The following is a 24492-nucleotide window of genomic DNA, read 5'->3' as shown; positions in this document are numbered from 1 at the left end:
AAATGTTCTATGGAATCTATTAAAAAGCTTCTCAATCTAATGAGTTGCAGAGCAGATAAAGAGCTTCCCAGACAAGAAACAACTAAAGGAGTTCATCACCACCAAACCATTATTATATGAAATGTTAAAGGGACTTATTTAAGGAAAAGAAGAACAAAACGATGAATAATAAAATGGTAATAAACATATCTATCACCAATTAAATCTAAAAAGCAAACTAAGCAAACAAGAACAGAGACAGAATCATGGATACGGAGAGCAGTTTGATGGTTGCCAGATGGGAGGGGGGATGGGGAGATGGGTGAGAGGTGAGGGAATTAAGAAGTACAAACAGGGCCCTGGCTGGTGTAGCTCAGTGGATTGACCGAGGGCCTGCCAACCACACCATCACTGGTTCAATTCCCAGTCAGGGCACATGCCTGGGTTGCAGGCCAGTTCCCAGTAGCGGACACATGAGAGGCAGCCATACGTTGATGTTTCTCTCCCTCTCTCCTTCCCTTCCCTTCTAAAGATAAATAAATAAAACATTTTTTAAAAAGTACAAACAGGTAGTTACAGAGTAGCTCCGGTGAGGTAAAGTGCAGTACAGGGAATGGAGTAGCCAAAGAATTTATACCATGACCGTGGATATGAACAGTGGTGTGGGGATGGCCTGAGGGAGTGGGGTGCTGGGTGGAGGCAAAGGGAGGGGGGACAAAGGGGGAAAATTGGGACAACTGTAACAGCATGATCACTAAAATGTAATTTTAAAAGAGTTCTATGGAATCTACAAAAAAGTTCCTCAATGTAATGAATGAGTTTAGCAAGATTTCAGGATATGATATCAATAAAAGCAATTTAAAATTAGTTAAGATTTATTTAAAAATTTATCATAAAATAATGATTAGTAAAACAAGTTTTATTATTAAAAATTGTTATTATAAATTAATTTTATTATAAATAATAAAAGCAAGTAAGCAATTTTTTTCTGTATTCCAGTAATAAACACTTGGCAAATGAAATGTAAAAAAAAAAAAATTTATGATAGTATCAAAAGAAACACGAGATCCTGCCCTGGCTGCCACGGCTCAGGGGACTGAGTGCCAGGCTGGGAACCAAAGGGTTTTTCAAATCCCAGTCAGGGCACATGCCTGGGTTGCAGACCAGGTCCCCAGTAGGGGGCACTCCAGAGGCAACCACACATTGATATTTCCCTCTCTCCCTTCCCCTCTCTAAAAATAAATAAATACTTTCAAAAATATATGAGATACTTAGAGATAAATATACACTGGAAAGTACAAAAATTTTTCTAAGAGAAATTAAAGACCTAAACAAATGGAGAGCTATATTAAATCCATGGATCAGATGGATCAATAATGTTAAACTAGCAATTAACTTTCAAATTGACCTATAGATTCTGTACAGTCCCAACCTAAATCCCAGCAACTACTTTTTTTCATCTTCACAAGAGGACATCCTTATGGAGGGGAAGGGAGGGAGGGGCGGAAACATCCATGCAGGAGAGAAACAATTGGTTGCATTCCTTACACACCTGACCGGGTACCTCTGGACTGGAGGACGTCTCCTACACGCCCCAACTGGGGACTGAACCTACAACCCAAGCATGTGCCTGGACTGGCGATCGAACCTGTGACCCTTCCATGTGCGGGAGGTTGCTCCAGCTGAATGAGCCACACTGGCCAGGGCCCCAGCAACTTTTCTTCTAGATATTGACAAGCTGATTCTAAAGTTCGTAGACAATGCAAAGGCCAAAACAACTTTGAAACAGGAACAGAGGGGATGGACTTACACTACCTAACGTTAAGACTTATTTTAGAGCTCCATAATTGTAGAGCTACAGTATGGCACTTCAGGGCTTTTGACAGAGCTACTAATACACTGTTGTGAGGCCAAAAAGATAGACAAGGAGATTAATGAAATGCGCAGAATCCAGAAATAGATCCTGCACATATATGATTCACTGATTTTTGCCAAAGGTGCAAAGGCAATTCAGTTGGAGAAAGGATAATTTTCTTTTCAACAATGGTGCTGGGAACTTTGGATGTTCATATGGAAATGAATGAACTTTGATCCATATCTCATGTCATTTACAAAAATTAACTCGAAATGAATTGTAAACTTTAAAAAATGGGTCATAGACCTAAATGTATAACCTGATTTAAAAAAATATCACATCTTTGTGATGTTGGTTATACAAAAGTTTGTTGGATGCGACATAAAGAAATTGCAGACTTCATGAAAATTGAGAACTTCTACTCAAACACTGTTCAGAGGCTATAAAGGCAAGTCACGGACTGGAATAATTATATCACATATAATAAAAAGACTTGTACCACCTCATACCCATTGTTGTGGCTATGACCATAGAAACATAAAAATAACAACAACAAAATCCAGGAAATAACAAGTGTTGGCACGGGTGTGGAACAATTGGAACCCTGTGTACAATGGTGACAATGTAGATGGCTGTAGCTGTTATGGAAAACAGCATGGCAGTTCCTCAAAAAATTAAAAACAGAATTACTACAAGGTCCAGCAATGCACCTTCAGAAAATAGGGTCTCAAAGAGATGTTGGTACCCATGTTCAGAGGAGCATTATGAGCAATAACCACGAAGTGGGAGCACCCTTGTGTATGGATGGATGCCTGGCTACACAGAACATGAGCTATAACATTCAGCCTTGAAAAGGAAGGGAATTCTGACTCATGCTACAACCTGGATGAACTTGAGGACATTACACAAAGTGAGGTAAACCAGTCACAAAAAGATAAGTACCGTTACTGAGTGTGATTCCACTTGTGTGAGGCACCCAGAGTAGTCAAATGCACAGAAACAGAAAGTGGAGCGATGGTTACCAGGGGCTGGGGAGGGAGACTTGTTCGGTGGCACAGACTTGCAGTTTTGCCAGATGAAGAGTTCTGGACGTTACAGTGTAACGTAAAGGGACTCGACACTACTGAACCCTCCACTTAAAAAAATGATGATGTTGGTAACTTTCACGTTATGTATATTTTACCACAAAAGTAAAAATGTGTGCTTCATATTTCACCTCTTAAAAATGGATCAGTAAACATCTGATGATATATTTTTTAAAAAGTTAAATGTTAATTTTTTCTGGGTTAAGAGAGACATTTACCCATTATGGAAAATTTGGAGAATACAGGAAAAAAAGTAAAAGAAAGAAACTCACTCAATAACCCTACAACTCAGAGATAACCAAGATAGATGAGTGATGTCATGTATTTTCATACTTACGCATATGTTCATTCATCTTGGAAATTCTTCTGGGAATCTCCAAGCCCAGCACAAGTAGCCCCCATCTCAGATTGCTTTATAGTTCAGGCAGAGTGGCCCTGGGCAAAATACAGATGGAGGCTGACTTTGGCCTGCGTCACTGGGGAAAACCCAGGGCCGGTGCACCTAGTGGACAGCTACAGACCACACTGGAGCACCACCACCCTGCCTCTGCACAGCTGATCCTCCAAGGAAGGTGGAGGTTGGGTTAGGGTGCACCTCAGGTACTCAGTATGCCAGATACGGGAGGCTATGCCAGTGGATCCTACAGGACACCTACTACATTAGGACACACTACCAAGACACAGAATCAAAGCAGCCCTACCTAATAAATAGAAATAAGCACAGGGAGGCTGCCAAAATGAAGAGACAAAGAAACGTGGCCCAAATGAAAGGACAGATCAAAACTCCAGAAAATGAGCTAAATGAAATGGAGATAAGCAATCTATCAGATGCAGAGCTGGAAACACTGGTTATAAGGATGCTCAAGGAACTTAATGAGGACCTTAATATAAAAGAAAAGATCCAGCCAGAAATGAAGCATATACTAATTGAAATAAAGAACAATTTACAGGAAAACAACAGTAGAGTGGATGAAGCTGAGGATCAAATCAATGATTTGGAACATAAGGAAGAAAAAAACCCCAACTAATCAGAACAAGAAGAAAAGAGGGTGCAAAAATGTGAGGATAAGGTAGTAAGCAGCCTGTGGGACCACTTCAAGCACTCCAACCTTCACTTCATAGGGGTGCCAGAAGGTGAAGGGAAAGAGCAAGAAATTGGAAATCTATATGAAAAAATAATGAAAGAGCCCTGGCTGGTGTGGCTCAGTGCATTGGGTGCCAGCCTGAGAACCAAAGGGTTGCCAGTTCGATTCCCAGTTTAGGGCACAAGCCTGGGTTGCGGGCTGAGTCCCCTGTGGGGGCATGTGAGAGGCAACCACACATTGACGTTTCTCTCCCTCTCTTTCTCCTTCCTTTCTTCTCTCTAGAAATGAATAAATGAAATATTTAAAAAAATAATGAAATAAAACTTTACTAATTTGGTGAAGGAAATAGACATGCAAGTTCAGGAAGCACAGAGAGTCCCAAACAAGATGGATGCAAAGAGACCCACCCCAACACACATCATAATTAAAATGCCAAAGGTTAAAGATAAAGAGATGGGAGGGGGTGTGTGGGCGAATGGGTGAGAGGTGAGGGGATTAAGAAGTACAAACAGGTAGTGACAGAATAGCCGTGGGGATGTAAAGTACAGCATAGGAAAGGAAGTAACTGAAGAACTTACATGCATGACCTGTGGACATGAACAAGGGTGGGGGACTGCCTGAGGGATTGGGGGTTTGGGGGTGGAGGGGGCAAAAGGGGAGACATCAGGACAACTGTAATAGCATAATCAGTCAGATATAATTAAAAATTATAAAAGGTGTGTAACCAGAAAATCTAAATTCTCAAAGGTCATTTTCAGTGAATAAAACAAGCTTTTCTATTAAGACTGGGAAGTAGCTTTGAACAGGTAATTTCCCTAGAGAAGATATATAGATGGCAAACACATGAAAAGGTGCTCAGCATCATTAGTTTGTAAGGAAATGCATGTTAGAACAATAATAAGATGCCTCTACTCACCAAGATGTCTAAATTAAAAAGACTGACCATGCTAAGTGTTGGTGAGGATATCATACAGCAGAAACTCTCACACACTTCTGGTGTGGGTGTAACATGATACGACCATTGTAGAAGATGGTTTAGATGTTTTAAAAATTTTTTAAATTCAGCCATTCTACTCGGAGAGAAATAAAAGCATGTCTCCATATGAAGACTGTGCACAAATATTCACCACAACTTGACTGTAACAGCCCCACACTGGAGACAACCCAAATGGCCATCAACAGGTGCAATAGGGAGACTGCAGGGCATTCAGATCGTGGAATCTACACGGCAGCAAAAAGGAATAATGTGCGACAAGCACGGATCTCAAAATAATTGTGCTGAGTCAGGGGAGCCAGATAAAAGCCAAGTACACAGTGTGTGTTTCCCTTTATGTACAATTCGTGAAGATGTACAATAATTTATAAGGGGGGACCCCCAGAATCCGGAGTTTTCTTCTAGTGGGTGGACTCCTTGTAGTACAGGCTTCCCCTGCTAGGTGAGTGTTCTAGGAACCCACCTGCATCAGCGTGCTAGCTGGTGTTGTTGTGAGAAGCTGTGTTTAGTAGCTTCAGTGAATTTTTTGGGAAGACTCTTTCAACACATTTGCCCATTTCATGATGGGAGATTTACCAGCGCGCCTGCCCACACCAGGCTGACTGTTCAGCAGTTTTTGACCAAAAAAGGGCATGACCTCCGTGTCCCACCCTCCCTATTCACCTGATCTCACCCCAAGCAACTTTTTTTGTTTCCCTGGATTAAAACAGTCGTCAAAGGGAAATGTTTTACTGATGGGAAGAGGTGAAACAATGCCAGAAGCACTATTAGCACCAAAATCGACGAGTTCAAAAACTGTTTTGAGCAGTGGAAAAGGCGTCTCGATAAGTGTATTGCATTTAATGGAGAGCACTTTGAAGGAGATGGAAGTTTAAGCATGTAAAAATAAATACACAGTTTTTATACATGGATTCTGCTTTTTTTAGGGTCCCTTTCATTTAGTGACAGAAAGTGGATCAGCGGTTATCTGGGGTGGGGGGGCCGTGTGAACAAAATGAATAAGGGAGGAGATACAAAAGGGCAGAAGGAATGTTTTGGGGGCCCTGGGTGTGTTTGTTATTTTAATTGTGCTGAAGGCTTCACAGGTTTGTGTGTATGTGTCTAAACTCATCTCAGGGTACACTTTAAACGTGAGGTTTATGGAACATCAGTTGTATCCTGAAGCAGTTAAAACGGTATTAAAATGAAACCACTGAGGCAGGGCTGGTGTAGCTTAGTGGACTGAGCGCTGGCCTGAAAGGTTACCAGTTTGATTCCCAGTCAGGGCACATTCCTGGGTTGTGGGCCAGGTCCCCAGTTGCAGGTGTGTGAGAGACAACCAATTGATGTATCTCTCACAGTGATATTTCTCTCCCTCTCTTTCTTCCTCCCTTCTCCACCTAAAGTAAATAAATAAAAATCTTAAAAATAAAATAAAATAAAACCACTGAGGGAAACTGGGTGAAGAGTACAAGGGACTTCTGTACTACCTTTGAAACTTCCTGTGAACCTATAATATTTCAAAATAAAAAAGCTTAAAAAGTAAAAAAAAAGCAAAGATATACAAATTAAAAAAATGTATTTGTGCTTGACAAATAAAAGCTGTACCAGTCAAACTCTCTTTAAAATTATTTGAGAGAGGTCTGTCTCTCCACAAACTAGTGATGTTGGTGTGATAAATAAAAATTACTCTTATTCCCTTGACCAGTGTGGCTCAGTTGCTTGGGTGTCATTCTGCAGTGAAAGGTCAGTGGTTGGATTCGTGGTCCGGTCAGGGCACGTGCCTGGGTTGAGGTTTCGGCCCTGGTTGGGCGCAGGCTCCCATGTTGATGTTTCTCTCTCTCTTTTTTACCCTCCTTTCCCCTCTCTCTAAAACCTAATTAAAAAATTATTTTGACCAATCCAAGAGGTTGGTCAATTCCTACTCCTTGGAGTATTAGTCCCATTTAATGTCCCTCCAGGTTTCAGTGGGACATTTTTATTTCTTCTCTGTCTTGCCTCCTTCAGATGCCAACTGAGATGCCACCTCCAGGCAGCTTCCCGGGCCTCGCTGTTTGAGATCGTGGCACCAGCCCGCACCTGCTCCTGCTCTGTTTTCCTCTGTAGGATTTATCACCCTCTGGCACGCTGTGTAGTTTACTGATTGATCTTATTTAACGTGTTTCCCACCCTAAAATGTCAATGCTTCGAGGGCAGGGAGTCTTGTCTGTTTTGTTCATTACTGAATTCCCAACACCTAGAACACACTAGGGAGCACATTTAGTGCTACATCATACCACTGGCACGTCATGGGCCTTCAGCAACTTTCTTCAATGAATGTTTATTTTTTAGGGTGTTTGTCTTTTCTTTTGCTTTAAGAACACTGTATGTGAGGGATATTTACCTTTTATCATAAGGATGTGCATATTTTCTCCTATGGATATTTGTCTTTTACTTTATCATCTAAAAATTTAATTTTTATGTATTTATATGTCTTATCTTTCATGTCTTCTGGGCCTGTGTCTTTCTTCTCCAAGATTATAAGTATTTTTCTGTATATATTTTTTCCTAGCCGCGTAGATTTTTCCCTTGCAGAGATTTAATTCATCTAGAATTAATTTTTGTCAGATGTAATGTAGGAATAGAACTTTATTTTTTTCCAAGTGATAATGTATTTTTCCTAACATACCATTCAAATGTTTCCCTGTATTCCTAACCAACAGATTCAAGGCCTGGCTGCTATTCTTTTTTCCTGGGGAAAAAATTCTTTTCTATTGTAAATTAAGTCAACATCTATTCATTTCTTGTAGTTAATATAAAGGAACTTAACCTTTGTATTGAGTGGAAACGTTTAGCACAGTGCATAGCACGCAGCTGGAGCAGAAGTTGTGGGATGAGTGAGGAGGGGGATAGAGATCTGCCTGCCCGTCCCAGGGGCCAGTGACGTCCTTGCTGGGCATGCATGTGAGCGCTGGAGGGGGTTTCAAGAAATTAAAAAAATAAGGACAAGCACGCACACAAGCACATCTGTGTAGATAAAATCTTTGTATGGCTGCCAACTGTCTTTTCTTGGAAAGGATCCTGAAATCTTGGCTTTCCTTTTCTATATTATAATACATTCCATTTAAAATATATTTGATTTTTAGAGAGAGAAGGGGGGAAAGAGAGGAAAACATCAGTTTGTTGTTCTACTCATTTATGCATTCCTTGGTTGCTTCTCGTATGTGCCCTCACCGGGATCCAACCGGCAACCTTGGCGGGTGGGGATGACTGTCTAACCCAGCTACGTGCCAGGGCTGTGTTGTAGTAAATTTCCTGTTTATAAAATCCAAAAGTAACGGAAGCATTGAATTGTAGTCCAGCTTTCCATCCTATGTTTACTGAACCACCTTCCCTGCGCTCACTGCTACAGGGGTCGAAAATTTCGCAGTAAAAAACCTGTATAGTTTAGCAGAGAAAGGACATTCCTGAAACCGTGACGCAATAGTTTATTGCGGGTGAGGAACGTGCAAGGAAGAGGACAGGGTGACAGGCAGAGAGAAAGTGAGGCCCAGGGAAGCGCAAGTAAGAGCCAGCCCTTCCACACCATCTGCACCGTTGCTAGCGCTTTCTTAAACTCGGTCACAGGCCCGGAGGGCTGGGCAGAGGCGGGGTGGGGGTGTGGTCTTGGCCCCCCCCATCCCTCCCACCCAGCCGGCCACTGGGAAAGGGGGCGGCACGTGAGCGGGGCGGGTCGGAACGCGCACGCGGGCAGCTGCGTTTCCGGTCGGAGGCCTGTGCTGAGCTCCCCGCGTCCCTGGGGGGCGGCGGCGGAGGCGACCGAGGCAGCAGGGGGATCCGGAAGTCAACACCATGTCGAGTCTGCACAAGAGCCGGTAAGGGGCCCCTGGACCAAGCCGGCTAGGCCACTCCTGGCCAGTCCGCCACTTCTGCCCTGTGGAGGGGCGCGCAGCTTCGGCCAGGCACCAGCCGTCCGCGGGCAGCGGGGCTCAGGCTCCTACTTTTCATTGCCCGTGGGCCTGAGAGAGCTCAGAGTGGAGGCATTTCTGCCTCCCTTCCCCCCGGTGTCACCCCTTTTCTATTTCGCCCTTACTTAGGACCCCGGGTTTCCTCCTTCCCCCGGCTTCTGGCTGATTCAGGGCCTCAATGACCAGTTCCCCACGCCCCCCCATCCCGTCCTTGTCTCCCTTGTTAACCCTCTGACCGAGGACCCTCCTCTTTCCAAATGCTTCCCGTCCCCCTTGCTCGTTTTTCACTAGAAATTTTAGAAAACCGGGATTCTCCCATCCGACCCCTCTCCCAGGCCAAATCCTGCCGCGTTGGCTAAATTTTTCTCAGTCTTCAGTTTTCTTCCAGGACTCGTTTTTAAAACCCTTTTGTCCTTGCCTGCAGGCAGGCCCAGAGGTCTTCTAATGGTTATATTTTTGAGCCTGGAGAGCTGCGTGCAGGTTACACAGGTCCGTTGACTGTGGATCAAATTACTCCTGGTTCCTAGGGTTCGTGGAGTTCAGATAGTGAGCTGAGGGCTGGGCCTGGCCAGCAGGAAGTGCCCAATAAATGCCAGCTCACTAAATAATAGAACGTGTCTGACTTCATGGTGCTTGTTTGTGAACCTCTAGACAAGAATATTTCTGTTTCTGGGCTTGGAGGAGACCTGATTTATACTCCCATAACTCCCCAAAGCTGACTTTGATTAGGACCTTGGCTGACTTTGCCATCTGTATGCCCTGAAGGAAAGTCAGGAACAGGTTGGAGATTGGTAGTGTGAGGGCACTGTGGATAGAGGAGTGGTTACTAAGCCCTTTGTCTTTTGGTTTGGGTGCATTTCATTTGCCTCCTCCTCCCGTCTCTTCTAGGATTGCAGATTTCCAGGATGTCCTGAAGGAGCCCACGATCGCCTTGGAAAAGCTTCGGGAACTCAGTTTTAGTGGTAAGAGGCAGCTCTTCCTTTGCAGGGTTTTCCTAGAGTGGCGATGTGGCTAGGATGGAGGGGGACGTGCCCCAGGCCATACCTGCTCAGTTCTGGGGACCAGCCTGCCTCTCCAGGTCCTGTGAGCTGAACAAACAGTGACTCCCCTGAGCTTGCAGGGTGTTCCCAGAGAAGCAGCACAGTGACCACAGTTAGCTTGGCTGTGGGCCTTAGGGTGTTTAATCGGCATCTGAATGACACTGGCTGCTTCCTTGGAATAACTGGAGAGGACTGAAGATAGCAGGGAGAGAGTGGGGAAGAGACTTCCTGAGTACAGGCCGGGTCTTCCCTCATTCCAGCAAGCTTCCTGTGTGGTAGAGTTTGGTGAGCTGCGGAGTAGTTCCTGGTTCTCTTCCTGGTTTGGGATTAAAGCCTACTCGGGTGACAATGAACTTTGGTTCATGGTGAGATTCCAGCCTTGAGACCTGGCTTGAAGGAGCAGCACCTCAGCGGTGTTTGACTTTGCCCTCACTGGCGTGGTCAACCTTCCTCCAAGAGCTTTTGGCTCATCTTCAAAACCCCCAGGGTATTCTGTATAGCTTCTTGTCACTGCTCTGCCTTTGTAACTTTGTCAGCGAGGAATTCTTGAGTAACTCCCTGCGTCCCCATGCAGATTCTGCGGTGGGGGCATTACCTGCTAGTCACAGCACAACCGCTGCTTCTGAAGGTGTCTGGTGGTATTGCGGAAGTTCGTCTTCCTGTTCCTGGGTGACGGGCAGGCCCCTGGGATCTGGAGGGGTCCCGGCAGTGCGGGGAGTCGAACATCTGCCAGGCCTCAGGGGAGGCTGTCTGCGGCAGGGGTGAACTTGGGCTCTGGAGTCAGGCAGGCCTGTATGAGTCCTTGGTTGCTCTTTCTTTACAGATAAGTTGCTTTTCCTTTCCTTTCCTTTAGATTTTATTTATTTTTAGAGAGAGGGGAAGGGAAGGAGAAAGAAAGGGAGAGAAACATTAATGTGCGAGAGAGACATAGATCGGTTGCTGCTCCCACACCTCCAACGGGGGCTGGCCCGCAACCCAGGCATGTGCGCTGACTGGGAATCAAACCGGTGACCTTTAGGTTTGCAGACAGCACTCCATCCACTAAGCCACAGGAGCCAGGGCAGATGAGTTTCTTGACTGTAAGGTGGGGACAATCATGCTGTTCTTCCCTACCCACTAGGGTTATAATGAGGATTCAGCACAGTTAGGTCCATGAACTGCAATGCACTTAGCATTTGTAGCTTTATTTTCCACAGGTGCTTACGGAACGCTGTCTGTACCACACCCTGTGCTAGCTGCTGGGAATGTAGGACAAATGTGGTTCTGGTCTCCGTGGGACTTCCCTGGTAGTAGGGGTTATAGACATTAAATAAGTACACAAATTATGTTACGCAATTCAAGTAGTGATGGATGCTGTGAAGAAGTCACGGAGTCACTGTTTATAACGAACAGGTGACCTGACTAGGAAGAGATGGTGGTTGGTACAGGCTGCTCTGAGGAAGAAATATCCAGGATAAGAAGGTGTTTTCCTCAAAAGAGCATTCCAGACAGAGGGAGCAGGGGTCAGGGGTCATGGAGAGAGACACACACAGGATTAGCATCTAGTCTAGTAGCCTTTGTGGCAGAGAATGATTCTCGAAGGAGTACTTCTTGCTCACTATACTGCCTGACAACTGGCTCCCAGGTGGGCGGCTGGGGGGATTCTGGGGCTCCGGCCCAAGGGCGTGACCTTTGCCTGCTGTGTCCACAGGCATCCCCTGTGAGGGCGGACTGCGGTGCCTCTGCTGGAAGGTGGGTGTGCCCGGGGTGGGGCTTCTGCTCCGCTGAAAGTCCCTGGATTCCTGCATGGGTTGTCCCACCCACCGCCCCCTTCTTTCTGTTCCGGGCCTTTACTTACTTTGTCTGGGGAAACTTTCCTGGGAAGTCCTGGGTTTTCAGCCCCTCTCGGTTCCCCTCCAGGATCCCTACGGGGATGGAACACTTTGTAATGCAGGCGAAGCCCTTTGTGTCCTTGTCCAGACAGAGCAGTGGCAATGTCGCATACTGGGACAGGAAGGGCTGTGTTTCGTCCAAAGCTGTTAGCTGGCATGGGAGTGCCGGCCCAGCACCCGCGTCCCAGCCCCTTTGAGCACAAGGTCTTACTACCATTTGGAAGGGTCTGTGTGAGGAAGAGAAGAGGGAAGGCCTGCTTCGGGATAAAGGGGAGGAAAGGGGAGGCTTCCCTGGTGCGTGCCTCTGTTCTTGGGCTTCAGCCCACCCTGTCTTCTCTGGGCATTATCGGGCGTTTTCCTGGGGGCCTGTCAGCCTCTACCTACCGTCCAGGGTTGGGCTGGGCGAGTCCCCAGAGTTCTGCTTCTCTCCCCCTGCAGATTCTCTTGAACTACCTCCCTGTGGAGAGAGCCTCATGGACCTCCATCCTGGCCAAGCAGAGGTGAGACCCAGGGCATGGGGGCTGATGGGAGGGTCTCTGTATTAGGACCGGTGGTGCTGAATCTGCCCCGCCTCCTGTTGGTGCTTCTCGCTTCCGGGCTCCCTGAGCAAGCCCTTTGCAAATCACCCCCCTTCGCTTGTCTCCTGCAGGGAGCTGTATTCTCAGTTCCTGAGGGAAATGATCATCCAGCCTGGCATTGCCAAGGCCAACATGGGAGTGTCCAGGGAGGACGTGACCTTTGAGGACCATGTGAGTAGGGGTCATCAGTGGGAACTGAGGCTACAGAGTGGGAAGGGGCGTGGGCTCTGGAGTGGGGAAGGCCCCCCACCTCAGAGGATGGGTGCAGCTGGTCTTGGTGTCATCTGGCCTTTCCGGGACCTCCTTTCTTCACTTGGTTGCTCAGCCCCTGAAGCCTGCTGTCCCTCCCTTTCCACCAGGGCTCTGCTAGGAGCATGAGTGATAGCTGGTGCTCAGGGCGTGCTGTGTGGGCAGCGCAGAGCCAGGCCCTCTGCTCGCCTGGTCTCCTCTGACAGTTGCACAGGGTCTGATCTGGGCGGCAGTGAGGATGCACCGCCTTCCTGCGGCCTGCAGGGGGCCTCGTCCGGCCCGTGGCCCTGAGCTTCCCCCTGTGCACTTCGCAGTGCAGGACAAGGAGGAGCATCAGGCCCAGGCCTGTCCTTGGAGGCCTGTCCCGGTGACTCAAAGCACTGCTGAGTTAGATTCGAGGGGACTCAGTGACACGACATTTGCTCGCCCATTCATTCCAGCAGCAAGCCCTTAGTGAACACCTGCTGTATGCCGCATTCCAGAGCCAGAGCAGCAGGCAGACGGAGTTGAGTCTGGCAGGATGCACTCAGAGCAGAGAGCAGGGCGTGGCGTTCAGCTGAGGGGTTTGAGTGGAGTTTGGGCAGCCGCAGGAGGCTGAGGCTGCTCCTCGAAGGCTGTCTGGGGGCCGCAGCCGGGCCGCTAATGGGATCGGCAGCGTGAGGCCACTGCTCAGGCCTGCAGACTGGCGCCTGCCTCCGGGGCCCTCGTGCACCCGGGACAGCAGCTGGCTTTCTCCCCACAGCCCCTCAACCCCAATCCCGACAGCCGGTGGAACACGTACTTCAAGGACAATGAGGTGCTGCTGCAGATCGACAAAGATGTCAGGTACACCGGGGCTGGGCGCGGGCCCTGGGCCATCGGCGGCATTTCCCGGTCCTGCCCTTTGCCTGTCCAGCCTGGGCCCCTGGTGTTGGGTCGGGGTGTGAGAAGCCTGTTGGTGGGAGGTCTGGGTAGTCAGGTGTAGGCTCCACTGGTGGGGGGCCTGAGCACAGGGCTGGTGAGCACAGTGAGTGTGTGTGTGCGCGAGCGTGTGGCCCTGTGCATGCCTGTGCCTGGCTCTCCTCCCTGCCTCAGTGTCAGTTGTCCTTGGTATTTAATGGGTTCATCTGATCATTCCTTCATCAGATGGCTATTGACCCCCTGCTCTGTGGCAGCCCCAGGGCCTGGCTCAGGGTTGAGCACTGAACACAGACACGGCCTCTCTCCCTGAGGGACCTAGGACCTCGGGGGGAGGATGGGAAGACAGGGAGACCGGCGCTGAGCAAGTTCGGTCCTCTGTGGCATGCGCGTTTCTGGTAGCTGCACTGAAGGAAGCGTTCGGGGTGTTTCCCGGCGTTCGGGAAGCTTCCCCTGCCTGAGGAAGCAGTGTTCCTGGGGAGGCCTGGGGAGCTGCCCTGGGGGCAGGGGGAGGGAAAGGCCGTGGTGGGTGGGATCCACCTGTGGGGGCCCCTGAGAGCCCATGGAGCTTGGCAGGTTCAAAACGCAGTGTGAAGGCGGCGTGGTTGACACCACCCCGGAGGGAGACGCGGGTTGGACCTTGGACTTGATTCTAAGCATGTGGGCAGTCATACAAAGGTTTTAAGTACAGGAATGGCAGGGTCAGATAAGTGGGGTTTTTTTTATTGTGAGGCATGAGTGTGCTTTCCCACTTGGTACAGAGCTGAGGAAACGGCGTCTGTGCTGTCCTGTTGGGTTGCTCAGTGGCTGTGGGTGGACCCTCCCGCAGGCTGGGGAGGAGCTGGGAGGAAGGCCTGGGCTGCAGTGGGGCTGAGTCCCTCGGGCTTCGCCTCTGGAGTCCATCCCCCTGCCCGAGGTCCCACCTTTCCAGCTGTCAGCTGTGTTTCCAGCCGCTGCCCTCCCTGGGTGCTGCTCCTTGGCGGGTGCCCACTGTGCCCAGGTCCATCTTCAGGCAGCTCCAGGCGGGGCCCCGGCCTGGGGCGGCCCAGCCAGGATGCAGGAGGGAGCTCTTGCCTCTGTTTGCCGGCTGATGCTGGGGCAGCCTCTATTCATGACGGGTTTTAATGGCCCCATTAAATCAAGAGCCACGTCTGGAACCCCGTTCTGGAGAAACAGGCTCGCTTTGCACTGGCGGTGATTGTGGCGTGGCGTTCGGTGCTTCCAGGGGGCGTTGTGTGCTGCAGTGCATGCATTTAAACTCTTGGTCATGCTCCTGAGATGGTCCTCAACTGCTTTTTTTTTTTCTTTTTTAGAGAGAAAGAGAAAGAGAGGAAGGGGGAGAGATAGACATTCATTTTTGTTCTACTTATTCATGTATTCATTGGTAGCTTCTTGTATGTGCCCTGACTGGGGATTGAACCTGCAACCTTGGTGTATTGGGACAGTGCTCTAACCAACTGAGTTACCCGGCCAGGGCTCAATTTTTTTCTTCTCACTTAGTCTTGGACACTTATTTCCCATGTCAGTGGTGTGATATTCTGTACAACGCGTCAGTTAAGCAGATCTCTTTTACTATTTTAAACCACAGTACAGTTAACAGGCGTTTCTGACGTGGAAAGATGTTTGTGGTTTGAGGGAGTTGGATCGTAAGATCATAAGGATCTGTATGTACAAGACACACATGTATATACGCGCCCGTGTATCTGCAAATACACATAAGATGGGTGTATATATTACGACTATATTGTCCCTTAGAGACTATGTTGATTTTAAACACAATGTTATTACTTTTTAAGAATCTATATTTAGAGAGCAGGGAAGGGAGGGAGAAAGAGGGGGAGACATCGACGTGGAAGAGGGCACACCCCACGACCCAGGCGTGGGCCCTGACAGGGAGTCGAACCTGCGACCTTTCGGTTCACAGGCCAGCACTCAGTGCCCTGAGCCACACAGGCAGGGCCATGTCGTTAGTGTTTGAAAGTGGCCTTCGGGATGCCGGAGCGTCTGCAGTCTCCACCCTGAGTCACGGCGTCCTCTCCTGTCCCCTCTCTCAGGAGGCTGTGCCCTGACATCTCCTTCTTCCAGAGGGCCACCGAGTACCCGTGCCTCCTCATCCTGGACCCCCAGAATGAGTTTGAGACCCTTCGCAAGCGGGTGGAGCAGACGACGCTGAAATCCCAGACAGTGGCCCGGAACCGGAGTGGGGTCACAAATGTGAGCGGCACTCTGGGGCCCCAGGGACTCCTCGTGACAGCCTTTTCCTTTTGCCCTTTGGCCACTGTCCACTGGGCCCAAGACTGTCTGTGCTGACAGTTAGTGAAGGCAACTTCGACTCTGCCCGCGCTCTGTGGGGAAGTCAGGGATCCAGGTCAAGGCTGGGTGTGAGGGCCACTGCGGGAGGGCCCTGCGGTGCAGGGAGGGGCTGCGCTGCTGCTGCGGCTGCTGCTGCGGCTGCTGCTGTGGTGCTGGAAGCGGCTCTTTGAAAAGTGAGGACAGGTGCGATGGGAGCCATGATGGTGGGGAGCTGGCCTGGCCTGGCTATCAGGGAAGACTTCCCTGAGGAAATGACATTTAAGCTGAGGCTCAAAGAGCTGGGAAGACAGACCATTCCAGGCGGGGGAGAGGGCACGTGTGGAGGTTCTCAGGCAGGAGAGAGCATGGTGTGTTTGCAGGATAGAGGATCCAGTGTGGCTAGAGGCAGAGGGAAAGGGGGAGGGCTGCTGGAAGATGCTGGAGAGGTGGGTGGTGGCGAGGCCACACGGGGCCTCTGCTGATGGCTGGGGGCCCTTGCAGCCTTCTAAGCAGGCTGGTGATGTGATTCAGGAGTGCTCTTGTAAAAGTCTGCCGTTGGCGCTGTGCGGGTATTGATCGGAAGGGGCAGGAGTAGAGGAGGGGCAGGTGGAGTAGGGGTAGGTCTGAGAGACTTAGGAGGTAGAATGGGGTAGGAGGGCTTGCGCTGGCCACGTCCGTGCCCAGTGTTTGAATCCCGGTCTTCCACAGGTTCCTGCAACGGTAGCCAAACAAGTATATGATCTTATCACTTAACTCGTGCCTACTGCTTTGGTACCTGGAGCTCTGACTTGCTCAAACCTTTCGCTGTCCTCCAGCAGTGGAACAGTCCTTCTCTGTAACCTGCAAAGAGCTAGAGACAGATGAGAGGGACGACCCATTGAGGCTCTGTCTGTAGGGGAGCAGCCACTGCCCGCTTCAGGGGAGGCGGGCAGTCGCAGCCGGTCCCAGAGCCCCACGTGCCTTGAAGAGAGCTGGGCGTGCCGGGAGGTGCAGAGTGCGGGGCCTGCTGTGTGGGTGACCCTCTTACTGGGCCGCTGATGTCCTGGCTGCAGGCCCTGGCTTCTGTCCTTCATTGCACTCAAGTCATTGGAGACCGAGAGCTGAGCTCTTGCCCATTTTAGGTTTGGACCTTGTCCTGGGGGCAGAACACCTGACCAGAAGCTTCATGGCTAGACTTCTGGACCAGTGGTGGGGCGATTTGAGTTAAAGCCGACCATCTGTTTGACTCTGGGCAGGGGACACCGGGCTTCCCTTCCTAGGCCTCCATTGGCTCTTCTGTAAACGGGGCATAGCCATTTCTGCCCTGCCTGCCTTTAGATTTGCCAGGAAGGTGAAATGAGGTCATGAGGTCACAGCTGCACAGATTGTTGGGAAGTTAGAAGGCAGTGTGCGCTCTCTGAGGCCTGGGCCTCAGACACTGGAGTCAGCTAGTCTGGGGTCAAACCCTGTGCTGCTACTTAATGTGAGACCTGATGAGTGACCTAACTTTTCTGAGCCTCAGTTTCCTCATCTTGAAAGCGATGTTGAGAGAATATTCTAGGTTGTTAGAGCATTACATTGGAGGCATACTTGCAGGGTGCTGTCTTGCATATAGAGCTCTGGGTAAATGTTAGTGGTGCGTGTGTCTATGCACAGGTGTGTGCAAGTGTGTGCGTGCACATGTGTGTATAATAGGAAAGGGAGTTGAATGTCCTCGGCCCTGCACCTCCAGGGCAGTTTCCCACACTGTTCCTGCCTGGGCTTGCCTGGGGCTCACTCAGACAGGTCGTCCCCGGCACCCACGTCTTTACAAAGTTCCCGGGGGTCCTGCTGTGCAGACGGTGGGGAGAGCCTGTGTTCTCTTGTGCACATTCTGAGCAGACATATCATCTCTATTTATCTCCCAGCTTTTTCGTGTGAAAACTTTGAAACATTCAGAAAAGTTGAGAGTATATTGCACAACCATATACTTTCCACTTAAGTTTAAGTTGTTAACCTCTTGCCATATTTGTTTGTGTATTACAGAGAGTGGGTTGCAGGTGTCCTGACCCTTCACCCCTGAGTACTTCTGCAGGAAATTAACAATAGTTGCATAATAATATCTGACATCCAGTCCACGATTGTTATGTCCTCAGTCGTGCTAAGAATATATTTTTTAAAAAGATTTTATTTACTTTTAGAGAGAGGGCAAGGGAGGGGGAAAGAGAGGGAGAGAAACTTCCATGTGTGAGAGAGATATTAATCGGTTGCTGGTTGCCTCTGGTGCGCTCCTAACTGGGGAACTGGCCAGCAGCCCAGGCATGTGCCCTGACTGGGAATCAAACCAGTGACCTTTCGGTTCTCAGGTTGGCACTCAATCCACGGAGCCACACCAGCCAGGGTGGTTGCGCTAAGAATATTTTTGATTTTTCACTTCCAAACCAGGACCAGCCCAGGTTTATGTGTTGCACTGGGGTGTCACGTTTTTCTCGTCCAGATAGCACCCTGCCCAGTCAGTCACTGCCCTTCTCCGCAGAGGGAAGCACTGTTTTCTTTTATCATGCAAATTAGGTGTCAGTGCAGCTGCTGTGTAGCACGTCCCACATCCTGGGTTTGTTGGCCTGTTTCCTCCTGGTGGCCTCGGCCACGTGCGTCTACACCCCGAATTTTCCATAAGCTGGAAGTTAGGTGTAGGCTTCATGGTAGGTGTCGCTGGTAAGAACACACTGTTCACAATGCCACCCATTGTCTGCACGGCCCTCTGACCTCCCCCAGATGAGCTCCCCGCACAAGACCTCGGCGCCCGCATCCCTGAATGAGTACCAGGTGCTGCCCAATGGCTGCGAGGCCCACTGGGAGGTGGTGGAGCGGATCCTGTTCATCTACGCCAAGCTCAACCCGGGCATCGCTTATGTGCAGGGCATGAACGAGATCGTGGGGCCCCTCTACTACACCTTTGCCACCGACCCCAACAACGAGTGGAAAGGTAAAAGGGCTCTCGGCTGCCCTCATCTCTTGTTGCTGGCTCCCTAGAGAAGTGGACCAAGGGAAGCCAGGCTGTGCAGCTCCCATCCTGTCTGTGGGCCTCCATTTCCCCTCTGCCACATAAGGGTGTTGGCCTCCATCCTCCCTGGAATCAGTCTGGCTCAGACTTTTTAGAGTGTTGGACGTTTACTGAGCTCTTGATGTTTTAACTGACTTTCCGATGGAAGAGATGAGATGTATGTACTGGAAGTTGAGTGGGAGAAAGAATTTAAGTAACGCTTTGAAAAATATCATCAGAGAGCATGCAGTGAATTGATAAGGAGTGTACGGTGCCACCAGAAGATGTGAGAAGGAGGAAGTGATGTCCCTAGTATGGGGGTGGGCGGAGGTCAGGGCAGAGACGGTGTGGAACCTGACCCCGGCGGGCGGTGATGGGGTGAGACTCCAAGCCAAAGGGAGGATCTCACCGGTGAGATTTGTGGGGGGACTCTCGGCTGCCCTCACCCTCCCATCTCATCCAGAGCACGCTGAGGCAGACACCTTCTTTTGCTTCACCAACCTCATGGCTGAGATCCGGGACAACTTCATCAAGAGCCTGGACGACTCACAGTGTGGCATCACCTACAAGATGGAAAAGGTGTACTCCACCTTGAAGGATAAGGATGTGGAACTCTACCTGAAGCTGGTGAGGACCCCCAGGGTCCCGGGGCAGGCAGAGGACACAGACTCGCTGAGCGTCCCAGGTCCAGGGCGAGCTCTGGTTTGAGCCCGGGATGGAAGGTGGCCGCTGCTGCTTAGGGAGCGCTGACCCACTGCTGGGAGGGCGGGCGGCAGGCGCTGGGAGTCCAGGCAGCCGGTGGCGTCGGGGAGTGGGTACGGTGCCCCGTGCGTGCCAGGCACAGGCCAGCCATTTACCACGAGTTTCCTGAGTTCAGCCTGTTTGTTCTCTGAGAAAAGAAGGGTAAACTTCACTTTTAAAAGTCAAGGATAAATTTTTAAAAATTGATTTGAGGGAGAGATTTGTTGATGGATTTGTTGTTCTATTTATGCATTCATTGGTTGATTCTTCTGTGTGCCCTGACCGATCGGACCGGCAACCTTGGCGTATGGGGCAGTGCTCTAACTAGCTGAACACAGCCGGGGCTAAGTTAAGAATAGTTTTTAAAAATTATCGCAGTGGTATTCCATGTTTATTTCAGAAAACAGGGGGCCTGGTGTGCGTGCCTGGCCCGCCGCGTCCTCGGTTGGGTCCTGCGCCCCACTGTGTGTCTGAATCCGCGCTAAGACCGTGTGGGGTCACAGGGTGTCCAGCCTGCACGGACTTCGCACCCACCCTGCACCTCTCTCTCCCCAGCAAGAGCAGAACATCAAGCCTCAGTTCTTTGCCTTCCGCTGGCTGACGCTGCTGCTGTCCCAGGAGTTCTTGCTGCCTGATGTCATCCGTATCTGGGACTCCCTCTTCGCTGACGACAGCCGCTTCGACTTCCTCCTCCTCGTCTGCTGCGCCATGCTCATGTGAGTGTGGCCTGGGGCGGACTTGCGGTGGTGGGGGGCGGGTGAGGAAGGGGCCTGGCTCGGCCCGCACTCAGGGCAGCCCAGCGTCCCAGCGCCTCGCTGCTTATTTCCTCAGACTGATCCGGGAGCAGCTGCTGGAAGGGGACTTCACCGTAAACATGCGGCTCCTCCAGGTAATGGGGTTTGGAACGGCAAGCTCAGTCTTGGCCGGGAGGCAGACACTTACCCAACAGCCACCCTGTGCCAGCTGCTGTGACAGGCCGGGGCAGGAGCAGTGGAGTGTAGCAGAGTTTGAGAGTCTAGTCCCCTGAGGCAGATCTGGGTTTGGATGGGTTTGAATCCTGGCTTTGCCACTGACCTTGAGTGTGGTGTGGCCGTGAGGGAAGGGCTTGGCCTCTCTGACCCGGCGTTGTACCCGAGTTAACGGCACTGGGATACAGCGGTGCCCAGGAGGTGGCAGTGCTCGCTGGGAGTCACGCTCAGACTGGAGCGGCAGGGTGCAGGGCCGATGGTGGAGAACCAGGGCTCCAGGGCCAGACAGCACCGGGTTCACACCCTCGTTCTGCTGTGCTGGCCCTGGGACCTGGGCCAAGTGACAAGCTCTCTAGGCCCCAGTTTTTTCACCCACACTGGCCTGGGGTGGGTTTTCGGTGGCTTCACTGAGTAGATCTGTAAAATAGGCATGATCACAGCAGCCTCCTCACTGAGCTTCTCGGGCGCCCCTGGGAGCCAGTAGTGTGGCCCCTGGCCCTGTGCCGATGGGGAGAGGTGAGGCAGCGTGGGCCTGGTCTAAGGAAGGGCTCTGAGACCCTGTGGGTGGTGCTGGTTGGGCTGGTTATGTTCGTGCAGCATGTGGGGGTTAGGGCAGAATGGGGGTGCTGATCATCTGTGGTCCAGCCTGGAGACAGGTCCCAGTGGGAAGGGCACAGGTGTGGCAGAGGTGGCAAAGGGTGGGCTGACTTCAGAGGCATCTTGTTGGCCTTTCCCGTGCCCAGGACTACCCCATCACAGATGTCTGCCGGATCCTACAGAAAGCCAAGGAACTCCAAGACTCCAAGTAGCCTGACAGCGAGAGGCCCAGGTTTGGGAGAGACGGTCTCTGTGCCCTGGCTTCTGGGACACGAAGAAGCCTGTGCGATCCCCCTTCCCCGAGGGAAAGCCACAGGACTGGCCCATTCCAGGCCTCCTCACCTGGCTGTGTCCCCCTAGGCCACTCCCACTGGGGACATACTGTGCCATGCCCCTTCCCGATCACCAAGCCCTGGCTCTGTCTTCGCTCTTAAACCCTGGGACCATTTTCCCAGGCTGCTGAGCAAGGCTGGAGCTCCTGAAGTTGTTGCCTGCAGCTGAGGCAGATTGGGGGCACTGGGGGCTGCCATGGGTCCCTCCCAGCCTCTGCTCTGCTACTCCCTCTCCTGCTCTGGCCTTGGGGGCAGGTGCTCGGCCAGTGAGCCAGAAACCACTTCTGGGGGTTGGTGCTTAGGGTTCGCCATGGGGAGAGTGACACGGTGAGGGAGCTAAGGAGCTTTCAGGCCCAGGTCACACCCTCTGTCCCTCTCTCACTGAGTGTGTGTGTGCATCTCCTCATCCTCCAGGTGTCTGTGTGTGTGTGTGTCCGTGTGGATGGGAGGGAGGGGAGAGTGTCTTCCCCTCTGGGTCTCTGCTCCTCCTCCTCTGTCCCTCCGCGCGCCTCTCTCGCTTCTCCCCCCACCTCCTTCGAGGAGGCTCTGCGAGTCTGTCTCTTCCTGTCCTTGCTCTCCCCCTGCCCTTCTCTCTTGGGGTGCCTTATCCCCAGCCTCTTCCCCTCACTCCTCCCTTCCGTGTCTGTGAAACCCAGAGACAGAATGAGGAGTCGGGCTCAGCAAAGCCCCTAGAAGTCAAGTGTGGCCTTTGTGCCCTGTTCCCAGCCCCAGCCCCAGGCTCCCAGGCCCGAGACTGGGAGGGAGTCTGCGGGGCCTCGTTGGAGGGCCCTGGCCCTGCCCCTGCCCCCACTGACTAATCTTGGAAATCAAAATCTGCTGAGACGTGGTGGCCCGTGAAACTTTGAGCCTCTTATCCTCCTTTCTGCCCGAGATGGAGTGTGCAGGAGGGCTGACCTTCCCGAGATTTCCCCAAAGGAACAGGACATCCAGGGGATCCTGTACTAGGGGTTGGAGTCAAAGTGCTTCAGAAGAGCAGTCATTCCCATGGCTTCCAGGGCCCATCCCAGGGAGGGTGAGTCCCTGAAGGACAAGTGGGACCAAAGGGAACCTGGCCAGGCCAGGCAGAGCTGAGCTCAGAGGCCCTCATTCCCGTCAGAGCTGAGGCAGCCCTGTGGCTCCCAGACAGGCCGAAGAAGGTGCTGGCCCTTCTCTGGTCACCTGCTTGGGCTGTTCCCAGGATTTAGGGCAGGTGTTCGAAGAGCAGCAGCTGTTGGCTACTTCCAGTGCTGGGCAGTGGGAGGAGCGGCTTATTCTGATCAAGTCCCCACCCTCCTTTTGTAAGGAGGCAGGGAGTTTGGGTCTGGAAGCCTGGGTAATGTAGCAAGGGTCTTCATCCTCTCCTCAGACCTGCTGGCAGGTGCTCGCTTGCCCCTGAAGCCTTCCTGAGTCGGCAGCCAGGACTTCCGCTGCCCGCAGGGGCCAGGCTATGGGCCAGGCTGAACAGCTTCCCCCAGACGGCTCCTCTACCAGGCTGTCCCTTGGATGCTGCTGGGACTTCTCTGCACTTGCCTTTTTGCCACCTCCTCTCATAACGGTTTTTGGGAGACTTTGCTATTTATTCAGACTCCAGGTTATTTATTACGGATTGTCAAGTGCTTGGTTTGGGGATGAGGGTGGGGGGTAGGAAGGTCAAAAGGATTTGGAAGCATGGGGCTTCCTGACTTTCTGAAGTCAGGCTCAGCATCCTCTCCCCGCCTTTGGAACCTCCCTGGTTCCCCAGCACACCCTGGCTGGGAGTGCTCTGAGCTCTGTACTGGAACTGAGTAGAAGGGAGGCTCCGAGACCCTGCCTGGGGTGGGATTCGCTGCTTCCCAGCAGCCTGGCCCACATTCCCAGAACTTGTCGGCTGGTTGTTCAGTTCCAGCTTTGACTTCGTCACAGTATGAGGCTCGGGCCACAGCCTGGGACCCAGCAGACACTGCCCAGGACACCTGATGCATTCCCTCTTGCTGTCCCCTTGCCTTCCCTTCTAGGGCCATACTACTTGAATCACTGCATCTAATTTGTCTCAGTGTCAGGCCTAAGACCGGTGCCCTCTTCTTGACTTTGGGTCAAGAGTACAGGGACCCAGTTTGGCTGAGAAAAGGACCCGCCCTTGGCTATTCCCCTTCCCCAAACTCTAGGGAGGTTCCCAGAAGGCCAGAGTGCCCAAGCCTCGTGCCTGGGAAGCCGGAGTCCCCGGGAATTTGAACACTTACAGATCGGGCTGGATGAGCTCAGCAGGTCTCACTCCAGAGGGTCAGAATGTTAGTCTGCCTTTGTTTTTGTTTTGTTTTTTAGATCAGTTTTGTTTCTCGAGTCAATGCTGTTGATGACAAGTTGTCTTTAATAAATAATGTGTTCTCTACAGTGGGCATTGGTGCTGTCATGGGCTGAAACCTTTGGGACCTCAGACCAGGAAAAGAAATTTGAGCAGGGATGGAATCAGGAGGCTCTTAGTGTTGTCTGAGAAAAGGCCGGGGTGTTCTCGGTGGAAGGATGCCTTTGACTCTTCTACTTCAGCCGTGCAGCGTGCAGCTGGGCAGGGGAGGGAATGCGGACCTGGGAAAAAGGTGTTACATCATGGTTTCACGGCAGGTTATTTTTTAGATTGAAACATTGGGAGAATTCAAAGACATGTAAATCCAGCCATTCATACTCCATAAAGCAGAGAAAATCACTGGTAATATGTTAGTCTTTGCAGATGTGATTTTCATTACATAATTGTTTATTTTTTCAAATGATTGCTTCTATTAATGTGTTAAGTTTTTTAAGGCATTGTAGGTTTCTTTTTTATGTCAGATACCTGAGGTCAGGTCTGCTATTTAAATGAAGTTACAGCTGGACAATTTATGAACCTTAAAGATAGCACCACTCCTCCCCCAGAATCCCAGGAAATGCGTAATTGTCTTCTTTTTTTTTTTTTTTTAAGATTTTATTTGTTTATCTTTAGAGAGGAAGAGAAGGAGAGGAGAGAAATATCAATGTATGGTTGCCTCTCG

The 24492-nt window shown here is 50.9% G+C and overlaps 1 protein-coding gene across 4 annotated transcripts; it reads left to right on the top strand.

The window, feature by feature from the left end:
* Positions 1–8675: 8675 nt before the first annotated feature.
* Positions 8676–23860, top strand: TBC1D13 (TBC1 domain family member 13). 4 transcript variants are annotated; one of them, XM_037148629.2, is made up of 13 exons: positions 8677–8831; positions 9813–9886; positions 11655–11695; positions 12274–12335; positions 12485–12584; positions 13405–13487; positions 15614–15773; positions 18585–18795; positions 19316–19479; positions 20149–20309; positions 20425–20482; positions 21305–21390; positions 22857–23860. In XM_037148629.2, exons 1-12 carry the CDS (start codon positions 8809–8811, stop codon positions 21368–21370), a joined length of 1203 nt encoding a protein of 400 aa, XP_037004524.1. In that variant the 5' UTR covers positions 8677–8808; the 3' UTR covers positions 21371–21390; positions 22857–23860. The 4 variants fall into 4 exon arrangements, with proteins under 4 accessions (XP_037004600.1, XP_037004524.1, XP_053523790.1 ...); XM_037148705.2 differs by having other exon boundaries at positions 8676–8831; positions 18729–18795; positions 21305–23860; XM_053667815.1 differs by having other exon boundaries at positions 21305–23860.
* Positions 23861–24492: the final 632 nt, after the last annotated feature.

This window comes from Artibeus jamaicensis, unplaced genomic scaffold, assembly GCF_021234435.1.
Source record: "Artibeus jamaicensis isolate MK-2021 breed Jamaican fruit bat unplaced genomic scaffold, CSHL_Jam_final contig_471, whole genome shotgun sequence".
Lineage (NCBI taxonomy): Eukaryota > Metazoa > Chordata > Mammalia > Chiroptera > Phyllostomidae > Artibeus > Artibeus jamaicensis.
The sequence above is the reverse complement of the archived record's forward strand: the minus strand, read 5'-3'. Positions and strand labels throughout refer to the sequence as shown.